Raw genomic sequence first — 11,171 nt, forward strand, 5'->3', positions numbered from 1 at the left:
CCCCCCCCCCCTCTTTATGATATGAGTTTCTGTAGACTGAGAGTTTGGTGATGAGTTGCTGGCAGAGAGATAATTGTTTTGATTGGGCCTACCTCTTTAACAACTCAAACATCAGTAGGCAAAGGATGCATGTGGACTGCTTGAGATTGGCTTTTGATCTGTATTGCAAGTGTGAACTACAATCAATTGTTTGTTTAAGATACATATATTTGATCAGATATTATCAATTAATGGGATAAGGATCCGTCCATTTTTGCTTAGTGTTTTGCTTAAAGGGAGCTTGATTTGTATGTCTGCTGTCTTGTTTTGAGAATTTATGTATAGTGGTCTATTTGTGTGTGTATTATATATTACAAAAGCTTGGAAACATATTTTGACAGTGAAAACCCGTTGAAATAGCCTGAAAGCTATCCTCGATAGTCGGGAACTGTTGAAGTCTAACAATTCTTGATAGGTAAAGCTTTTGAGGTTTTAAATTGTGATATCATCTTGGGGAGTAAGGAATAGGTTGTGATAGGTTTAACATTTAGAAGCACAGGTCATGGAAAAGACTGTTTGTGATGATGAAAAAAGTAGATGTATATAACGTATTGTAGAATTTGAGTGGTTGTGTCAAATCTGTATAAGTTATTAAATGATGAAGGTGGGTAGAGCAAAGATAGAGATGGAAGTGTTGGGAGTTCGGCTGAAAAAGTTCATATCTAAGAAGAGGTTGCTTGGTGTATTGAGAGGAAAAAAAGGAACTGAAAAGGTTTTGTGAAAAAATAAAAAGTCATAAAAGCTTAGGAAAGCAGGTAGGAACAAAAAACACATCAAATCAAACACCTTTATAAGCTTTAACTCCTCCCATTCCTATCGCTATCATCTGCGTGTTGCTCTCTGATGTTCTCTAATTCTTGGGTCGATGAAGGAGAAGGACGAAGTGAGAAAAGAAAGAAAGAAAAGGGAAAATTCCTTCGCTACTTTATCTGAAAGTAACCAAAGATTTTTTCATTTAATTTTTTCAAATAATAAAGAAGTTAGAACTTAAAATGTTTTGAGTTGGTCTGGTCGCAAGAAGAAAAGGAGCGGGGGGGCTCCATATTCCAAAAGTGGAGGTTTCAATTGTGAATTATACCTGCGTTGTTTGCACATGAATGGAATGTGTATGGTGGTGGTTGGAGTTGGGAGTCATAGTTTCTCTTTTGGGTCACTTTCAACCTTTTGGGATGTATAATTGCATGGAGGTTGGGAGTGAAAAGGAAGGAATATGGAGGAGGAAAAGGAATACCGAGTTGCCTGCAAGTTGTTGGTGACTCAACTCATTGAACATAGTAATAGTAATAGTAATAGTAATAGTAAAACATCACAAAAGTGAAAAGAAGATTATATGAGAGCGTAAGCAATCACTGAGTGTGACTCACCAATGGTGTGTCCTGTTGGCCCCCAGTCCCACCCCCAAGTTGGTGGATTGGATTCAATACATTTCACCATCTTTCCTTTCAACGCTATTATTCTATTTCCTTGATTGAGAATCACCCCACCACCATCTCTCTCCTCCCTCTTTCATATTTTCCCCTCACCATCACCTACTTCTATTCAACCTACCTTCTACCATGCGGGCCTCGTTCCATAACAGCCCAAACTCATGGTGGTTAGTAGATATTGTCTATTTCGACTCATTACATATCATCATCAGTCTCATAGTTTTGTAAGAAATGATTCGTTTTTCTCTCCAACTGATGTAGGATTTAACACGTTTAATAATCCACGTCTTATGCTAATTCATGTTTAGGAAACAAAAAAAAAAGTTTGAAGCAAAATAAAGTGTAAGACAAGGAAAGATGTTGCCCTAAGATATTTAGAATCTAATCTATACCACATCTTCAATTACTCTTGTTGTTGTTGTAGTAGTAAAATGCCTTCTCCATAGGACGGCCCACACTTATTGCTGGGACCTACTTTTCACCACCATTGTCATACCTCTTGCCACGTCACCCTTCCTTTCTTTTTCCGTTTATTATTATTATTTTTTTTATATATATATTTCATTTATATTTCGAAGTCTCTTATTCTTAGAATTTCGTATCATTTTCTTTTCCTTTTTCCCATATTTTGTGAATTATAAAAGAGACTCGGTGCGAGAGATTGAGAGAGAGGTTTGTTTTTTCTTTTTATAAAAAAAAAAAAAAAATTGTAGATTATTTGTATTAAAAAAAAAAAAAAAAAAAATTGATATTCTAAATTTGAAGTGGTTTTCGTATGCTCGGCGGGGATGCCTACGGCGGTAAGTTTAGCTCGGCAATGCTTAGCACCAGATGCAGCACACGCGCTGGACGAGGCGGTGGCAGTGGCGCGCCGCCGTGGACACGCTCAGACGACGTCGCTTCATGCTATATCCGCTCTTCTCGCTCTCCCTTCCTCCGCCCTACGCGACGCCTGTGCACGCGCCCGCAAAACCACTGCTTATTCTCCTCGTCTTCAATTCAAAGCACTCGAGCTCTGTCTCAGCGTCTCTCTCGACCGAGTCCCCTCCAATCAACTTTCCGATGACCCTCCAGTCTCCAACTCCCTCATGGCCGCCATTAAGCGCTCTCAGGCCAACCAGCGCCGCCAGCCGGAGAATTTCCATTTGTACCACCAGCTCTCTCACCAGTCCTCCATTGCTTGCGTCAAAGTGGAGCTCCAGCATTTTCTTCTCTCCATTCTTGACGATCCTGTCGTCAGTAGGGTTTTCGGCGAGGCCGGATTTCGGAGCTCTGAAATCAAGTTTGCTATTATTCGCCCTTTTCCTCAGCTTCTTCGCTACAGCTCTCGCGCTAGAGTGCCCCCTTTATTCCTATGTAATTTGATGGACTGTCCTGATCCCAATCGTCGGGGTTTCTTGCTCCCCCTCTCCGGATTTCGTGATGGAGACGATAACGAAAATAATCGCAGGATCGGGGAGGTTTTGGGGAAAAACAGGGGAAGGAATCCGCTGCTCGTTGGAGTATCTGCTAACGTTGCGCTCAAGGGTTTCACGGAGGCCATTGAGAAACGTAACGACAACTTCTTGCCGGAGGAATTGGCCGGTGTGAGAAACATTTGCCTCGAGAACGATATCTCTAGCTTTTTGTCTGAGAATTCCGAAATGAGGTCTTTGAATATGAGATTTGTGGAAGTTGTCCAGATGGTGGAGCAGTCGCCGGAGCCTGGATTGATAGTGAATTTCGGAGACTTAAAGGCATTTGTCGGCGATAATACTTCCGATGATCGAGCAAGCCGTGTTGTTGGCCAACTGAAAACTCTGGTCGACGTCCATGGCGGTAAAGTTTGGCTGATCGGCGCAGCTGCCAGCTATGAAACTTACTTAAGATTCGCGACTAAATTTCCTTCGATTGGGAAGGACTGGGATTTGCATCTGTTGCCGATCACTTCTCTTAGACCCGAATCATATCCCAGGTCCAGGTTAGTCTCCAAATCTTTCTTGGAATTTACTTTAAAATGTTCGTAAAGGCTTAGTTCATGAATTTTAAGGATTGGGTTTATTTTATTGTTTCTGAAAAGTGAGTACTGGTGGTAGTTCAAATATGATAACACCTGGAGGAGGAGGAGGTTAGTTGTCTCATTTTGGATCACAGTCTTTTTCTCTTTTGAGATCTAATCTGCGTTGCACATAGAAATTCTCGACTTTTCATAGCGAAATTTGATTATTTACTAATTAATATGTTTTGTTATGTACTTAAATTGACTCAAAACAAGATCGCTGATGACATCTAAAGTTAAATTGTCTCATAATCTCTCAGGAGGCTTCTTTTTTATAAAAACAAACAATAAAATATCATAGAAATGTTGATAATAAGAGTTTGAATAAAATATCCCATTATCGGTGCAGTTTGATGGGATCATTTGTACCACTTGGTGGATTCTTTTCCACGCCTTCTGATGCAAGCATCCCTTTGAGTGGTTCCTGCCAACATCCTTCCCGATGTCTTCAATGTGACAAAAACTGTGAAGATGAAGTAATTGCTGCTTCAAAGGGTGTTTTTACTCCCCCCGTTTCCGAGCAGTATCAATCTAGCCTGCCTTCTTGGATGCAAATGACTGAGCTTGGCAACTTTGATGCATTCGATGCCAAGGTGAGTGTTTGCTTTCAAATTCAATTCCATATAAGTCTGTGGCTGTGCTTTTCATGTTCTACGATATGTTTGTTTCAGATAGAAGCTATACACTTATCTATATATTTGGTAATTAAGGATTTTGATAACGATCTTACGGTTGTGAGGACTGATATGTAGTTTACTTTAGAGAATCCTCTGCATTTCTTGTGTAAAAGCTAGTTCATACGTCTTCAGTGCAGACCAGAGATGATGGACTGGTACTGAGTGCCAAAATTGCAGGGTTCCAAAATAAATGGGACAATATATGCCAGCGTCTTCATCACGGTCAGCCATTAAAAGAAGCACCCATGTTTCCGACTGTTGTGGGCTTCCAAGTCACTGAAGATAGAAGGGAAGATGCTGCTGTCAACAACTGCAGTAGCAGTGCTTGTGTTTCATCATACAATGATTCATCCGCAGATTTGAACCCCAGAAATTTCATGGATTTGCCAAAGATTTCTCTCTCGAGATCGAACACCTTTCCTTTTTCTGCCAAGGGGAGTGACAAGAATTTGCTATCCAAACTTCAGGAAGAAACATCTAAAACTGAAGATCTTGAGTTAGGGGGTCGCAACTCTCCTTTCAGCCTGTCCATTTCCAGTGTGGACGATGAAAATCGAACATCATCCCCATCTGCGGGTTCTGTCACCACAGATTTAGGGTTGGGGATAGTTTCTTTACCTACCAGTTATAAGCTGAAGAAACCATTAAAACCTAATGGCGCAGATTTTCCATCTGACTTGTCTGGTTGCTGCTCAACAAATGTTGATTTAGTTAATGGTAAAGTCTGTAATGCTTTCACTCCATCTTCATCCTTTTCCAGCCCGGAACGTAGAGGACAGATGAATGTGATGGATGTCAAGACACTATTTCGATTGCTCAAGGAAAGAGTTTTCTGGCAAGATCAGGCTGTGAGCATCATAAGTCAAACAATATCCCAATGCCAAACAAGAAGCGATAAACGGCATGGATCTAATTCGAGGGGGGACATATGGTTCAACTTTGTTGGTTCTGATAAGTTTGGGAAAAGAAGAGTTGCTCTTGGTCTTGCTGAGATATTGTATGGCAATAAGGATCAGTTCGTCTGTGTCGATTTGAGTTCCCAAGATGGGGTGATCAATCCTGATATGCTTCATCTTGGACATCCGCAACTGAGAAGTTACCGTGCAGAATTCAGAGGGAAAACCGTTCTGGATTTCGTTGCTGCTGAGTTGGGAAAGCAACCCTTATCCATTGTATTGCTTGAAAATGTCGACAAGGCTGAACTTCTTGATCAAAATAGATTGTCACAAGCTATTCAAACTGGTAAACTCTCGGATCTGCAAGGAAGAGAAGTTAGCATTACAAATGCAATATTCATGATGACGTCAACGTCACGAATAACTTCCCTCGACAAGCAAGTATCGTCTAAGTATTCTGAAGAAACACTCTTGAAGGCTAAACGTTGGCCGTTGCGCATAGAAGTTGCTTCTAGCTTTAGAGACCAAGCAAACCGAAGCAAAACAGTCTCTGATACAGAGAGAAAGAGTATCCTTAGCCACTTCCTTATGAGCAAAAGGAAGCTCAATGTCATTGATGAATCTTCACATCAGCATGAAATATCTGAAACGGCGAAACGGAGTAACAAGACGTCAACGTCAATCAAATACCTGGATTTGAATCGCCCTGTGGAAGAGAATGCCGAGCACGATATTGATGGCGATTGCGATAATGACTCCACTTGTGAGAACTCCAAAACATGGTTACAAGATTTTTGTACCTACATTGATCAAGTAGTAGTTTTCAAGCCATTTGATTTCGATGCTCTAGCTGAGAAAATTGTAAAGGACATTAAGAAGATCTTCCACAGTGTGTTTGGGCCAGAATGCATACTTGAGATTGACCCAAAGGTGATGGAACAATTGCTTGCAGCTGCTTATATTTCATTTGGGAACAGAGAAGTAGATGATTGGATGGAGCAAGTCCTAAGCAGGAAATTCTTAGAACTCAAAAGAATACACATCCTTTCTACTCATTCCATCGTCAAACTCTCTAGATGTGATCAGGAGCTTTCGTCGGAGGAGAAAACAGCAGAAGTCTGTCTTCCCCGGAGAATCGTTTTAGATCAAAAGTCGTGTTGTAGCTAAGATGTAAAATATAGTGTCAGTGTAATCTTGTAAAACCTTGCTTAGCCTGTGAATCCCATAATTTTGCAAATTTTGCTGGGTTTTCTTTTTCCAGGTTATGATCTCTGTATGATATGATATGATATTTAGTTGCGTGATTAAGTTCAGCAAGTTATAAGCCATTCCTCAGCTTCATCTTTGGACTTCATCGAATTCATCAAGGATTTGCAGCAAATCTATGAATGGACTTATGCATTCCAAAAGTGGCGTTGCAGTCACAGAGAGCATCGATGATCGAAGGCGAAGGGACCGAGTTCGTTAGAGTCCATTAACTGTAGGCTCAATTTGAGTAGGGGCACCCTGTTTTGCTTCCCAAAACTATTGCAACTCATTTCTAAGATGGTAATGGGGTCTGCATCTCATTTGATAAAAGGAGACACGAGAAGGACCAAACAACCCCAACCATTTCATCTAATATATTGATGGGTAAGCATTGACAAGAGCAGCCATAAATGGGATAAGAGAGAGAGAATAAATAAAATTTATTTTTTATTTTAAAAAACTAATTAACATGGATCATCATCTCAGCTATTTTAGCTATAATTAAAAGTCAATATTCCGTATTGAATGCTAAATTAATGCCACTTTTTTTTTTTAATTGATGTGGTGACGTAATTTGTATTACAAAATTATAGAAATATAATTGAAAATAAAATTAAGTTATTAATTGGAAGCCATAAAGGGAGGAGCAAAGAAGGAAGGTGGATAGGCTACACGATGTGTTGTGGTCTTTCTTTTTTTTTTTTATAACAAAATGAAAAATAGAATATGATGGGAAACAAGTAATGAGAAAACGAAATACCACCAAATCAATTGTTAACGATAATGACACACATTTCTCGCCCAAAATACAATAAAAAATGACCAAATTTTATTGATTCCAACAAACAAACAAACCAAAAAAAAAAAAAGTGTTCTTAAATTTGACCCAATTTTATTTTAGTTTATTTAATTTTATATTTGGTTACTTTTAATTTAAATTTTGGTTTTACGTGTTAAAGGGGTATAAAGATAAAAGTTAAAGTGCATGACTAAGAAGATAAGGGAAAAATATTTTTTTTAATCTCGAATCTTATAAAGTTGTATAAAGTTAAAAGTTAAAGAATATGACTAAAACGATGGGAAAATATTTTTTTAGCCCCATTTTAGAGTATTCTATTTAATAATGTCTAATAATTCTTCCGACTTAAATTTTTTTGATACTATTTATAACCGTTCAAGCCCCTCGTTCTAGCTGGCTATGATACCATTTGCAATAGCCTAAGTCCATATGTAGATACTGTCCTCTTTTAAGATTTCAAACATTTATATTAAGGATAAGTTTTAATATTTTACAAGAAATGATTTGTTACCCACTCCCAATCGGTACCATCTCCAGATGACTTTCTAAAGCCAAAAATTCAAAAAAAAAAAAAAAAAAAAAAGGGAANGCCAAAAATTCAAAAAAAAAAAAAAAAAGAAAAGGGAAGAATAGTATATTTTTAGGGTTTGATGGAGACTGGAATTGATGATCATAGTTCCCACATGAGTAGAAGGCCATTCCAAAGCTGCCTTAGCTTGGAAACAAGTGATGCTTTCCTTAGCATTTACTTCTCTGAGAAATAAAGTTTCCAATAATTTGGGAATGAAAATTTATACATAAATAGATAATTATGATCATCAAAGGCTGTTGTTGAGGTCAAAAACAAAAACATCACCCTATTACCCAATAAAGAACCTTCTTTTCTCTCTTTCAATTGGGTTTCGATAGCGATCTAACCATCTAATTTTAATCCACCCATTATTCTTCACATTCATCTTCATTAAACTAATCATCTATGTAACATTATAGATCATACCCATTTGGAGACCCACCCATCGGGAGCCTCCATCTTCAAGGGCTCCACTCCACCCGACCAGAGATGGGGTGGAGAACGACCGTCCGATGAAACCAGCTCAATTACAGAGTCCTTCCATGTTCTTGACTTTTTACAGAGAAGATGATCTAAAGCAGTTAGCCCAGATGAACATACTGACAGAGACATCTCCTCTGCTTACCAGAACCGGAAAAGAGGCGTTTCTTCTTTCTTCACGGACAAACCCATGTCACCCAACCTCAATTTCACTAACAAAAACCTAATTCTCAACGTAAAGTTTCTCCATTTCTCTCTCTAAACCCTGTTTCATGTCGTCGTTATATTTCTACTCCCTTCTCTTCTCTCTCTCCCCCCTAATTTTCTTCTTCTCGGATGCAGCCATCTCGCCGCAAGCTCTCTCTCTCCTCTTCACAAATGGCGGCAATGAAGCCTCGAAAGAATAGTAATCTCTCCATATTTGCAGTCGTTTTCTCCGTTTTCCTATTTGGGTTTTTCATGTACAATGAAGACATCAAGTCAATTGCCGAGTTTCCATTCTCCCGCCCCAAAACAGAGGAGCTCAAAGAACAGAGCCAGAAACAGAGCTCCCCTGTTCTTAACCCCCTCCAAACTGACGCTTCCGTGGATTCAAGAACACAGATGAACTCCGAAGAATCAGAAACAGATGAATCCGTTAATCACAAAACGATCGCTTCTACCAAGGAGGACGAAGAACAGAGCAATCAGAACGTGGAACAAGAAGAAAATGATGACGACGATGTTGAATTGCCCCCTGAAGAATGCGATCTGTATAATGGGAAATGGGTTTTCGACAACACTTCATATCCTTTGTATAAAGAAGATGAATGTGAGTTTCTAACATCGCAAGTAACTTGCTTGAGAAACGGAAGAAAAGACTCTGTTTTTCAGAATTGGAGGTGGCAACCAAGAGATTGTTCCTTGCCCAAGTAAGCTAAATCTCCAATTTTTTCCAAAGATTATACCTATAAACACTTCGATTCAATCACTAAATTTATGGGTTTTTTCTTTAAGATTCAAAGCTAAATTGCTTCTGGAAAAACTGAGGGGAAAGAGGCTGATGTTCGTGGGAGATTCATTGAACAGAAACCAGTGGGAATCCATGGTTTGTTTGGTTCAATCGGCGGTTCCTCCGGCCAGAAAAAGCTTGGAAAAGATTGGTTCACTCGCCATCTTTAAACTTCACGTATAAATTCTTTCCCTACAAATTACTTTTGTCCGTTACTTCAATCTGAAGCTTCATTCTTTTGTAATGGGTAAAGTTTTCCGGTCGGCCCGTAATCGTCGGTGGCCGGTTCAATTACTTTTGTAAAAAATTAACGGGGGAATGATCGTATGCATGCAGGACTATAATGCTACAGTGGAATTCTACTGGGCACCGTTCTTAGTAGAGTCAAATTCTGATGATCCAAGGATGCACAGCATTTTGAACCGGATCATCATGCCTGAGTCCATCAATAAGCATGGAGAGAACTGGAAAGACGTGGACTATCTCGTCTTCAATACCTACATTTGGTGGATGAATACCGTCACCATGAAAGTTCTGTAAGTTTTTTTTTTTTTTTTTTAATGTTAAAATTTAAAATTAATCACGAAAACATAATTGCTGGAGGAAAGTCCCAACAATTATGTTTATAGGATAATATCATACAATTGTGGAGAGTTTGTTCATCTAACAATAATTATTTGCCTCGTGATTTAAATAGGCGAGGATCGTTCGATGAAGGATCAACGGAGTACGATGAAATCGAACGACCCGTTGTTTATGGAAGAGTGTTGAACACGTGGATGAAATGGGTAGAAGAAAATGTGAACCCTAACCGAACCATGGTCTTTTTTAGCAGCATGTCTCCTCTTCATATCAAGTAATTTTTCTGTTTTTAATTCTTTTTATTTTATTGACGATCAATTGTTTTCATTTTCTTGTGGAGCCCATGTAAATATCACGTAAATCATGCCACGAATTTCCTTTAAAAAGACAAACTTTAATTAAAAAAAAAAAAAAAAAAAAAAAAAAGCGGATATAGCTCCGCCGAATAATCAATTTTGTAGGGTCTGTTTTGGATGTCGTATTTAAATTTTATTTTTTACAATAGGAGCTTGGATTGGAACAATTCAGAGGGGATAAAATGCGCAAAAGAGACAATGCCAGTACTGAACATGACGACGCCGCTGGAAGTGGGGACGGACCGTCGGCTGTTCTACATCGCGATGAACGTAACGCAGACAATAAAAGTGCCGGTCCATTTCCTCAATATCACCGCCCTCTCCGAGTACCGCAAAGACGCACATACATCCGTTTATACCATTCGTCAGGGCAAAATGCTGACTGCGGAGCAGCAGGCTGACCCCGCCACCTACGCCGATTGCATCCATTGGTGCCTGCCTGGCTTGCCCGACACGTGGAATGAGTTCATTTACACACGCATCATTTCCGGCTCCTAACATCTGCACCATACCATTATACACCCTCAACCTTTTTTGGTTCTTAGTCTTTTCTTTTATGTAAGATTAAAGAAAAATGATAAATTGGTATCTCCAAATAAAACATGGATAAGCGAAAGAATTGTGGTACTTTTAGTTGCTGATTTGAGTTGGTAAATGTTACTCGTAAGAGTGGATTGTAACGATCACTTGGTGAAAGGAATCTATGAGAGAAGGTTATCGAACTGGGTTCTGACTGAATATCTCACTTCCTTATGCCGCTCCTTGCTTGCTCTACGACATACTGAAAAAAAAGAAGAAAATCAACCATTATTCGGATTCAAATCGATTATTCAAGTCTATCCTCCTTAGTACGGGCTTTTGGAACATACAAATGAGTTGGAATATAGTTGAGTGTGGGAGATGTTTGGGAGTCAAAACCTCTTAAGACCGGGAGATCTACTCAGGCATCCATATTCAATGAAAGCATGGTTATATCGTGTGTAGGGTGATCCATATCGAGCTTAATGAATTGGTTACCAATATACAAACTCAATTCTAAGGGTAAAATTATAAAATTATCTTATTAC

At 39.1% G+C, this 11,171-nt stretch overlaps 2 protein-coding genes across 2 annotated transcripts; both read left to right on the forward strand.

Annotated features, from left to right (window-relative positions):
- The first annotated feature begins 2,049 nt into the window (after positions 1–2,049).
- LOC111444955 (protein SMAX1-LIKE 7-like) lies at positions 2,050–6,412 on the forward strand. Its single transcript, XM_023083117.1, has 4 exons — positions 2,050–2,138; positions 2,232–3,426; positions 3,854–4,097; positions 4,319–6,412. Exons 2-4 carry the CDS (start codon positions 2,255–2,257, stop codon positions 6,242–6,244), a joined length of 3,342 nt encoding a protein of 1,113 aa, XP_022938885.1. The 5' UTR covers positions 2,050–2,138; positions 2,232–2,254; the 3' UTR covers positions 6,245–6,412.
- Positions 6,413–7,989: 1,577 nt separating this feature from the next.
- On the forward strand, positions 7,990–10,720 carry LOC111444719 (protein ESKIMO 1-like). The gene is made up of 6 exons (XM_023082731.1): positions 7,990–8,410; positions 8,518–9,086; positions 9,172–9,343; positions 9,503–9,702; positions 9,864–10,022; positions 10,254–10,720. The coding sequence occupies exons 1-6, from the start codon at positions 8,366–8,368 to the stop codon at positions 10,600–10,602; spliced, it is 1,494 nt and encodes a 497-aa protein (XP_022938499.1). The 5' UTR covers positions 7,990–8,365; the 3' UTR covers positions 10,603–10,720.
- Positions 10,721–11,171: the final 451 nt, after the last annotated feature.

This window comes from Cucurbita moschata, unplaced genomic scaffold, assembly GCF_002738365.1.
Source record: "Cucurbita moschata cultivar Rifu unplaced genomic scaffold, Cmos_1.0 Cmo_Scf00007, whole genome shotgun sequence".
Taxonomy (NCBI): domain Eukaryota; kingdom Viridiplantae; phylum Streptophyta; class Magnoliopsida; order Cucurbitales; family Cucurbitaceae; genus Cucurbita; species Cucurbita moschata.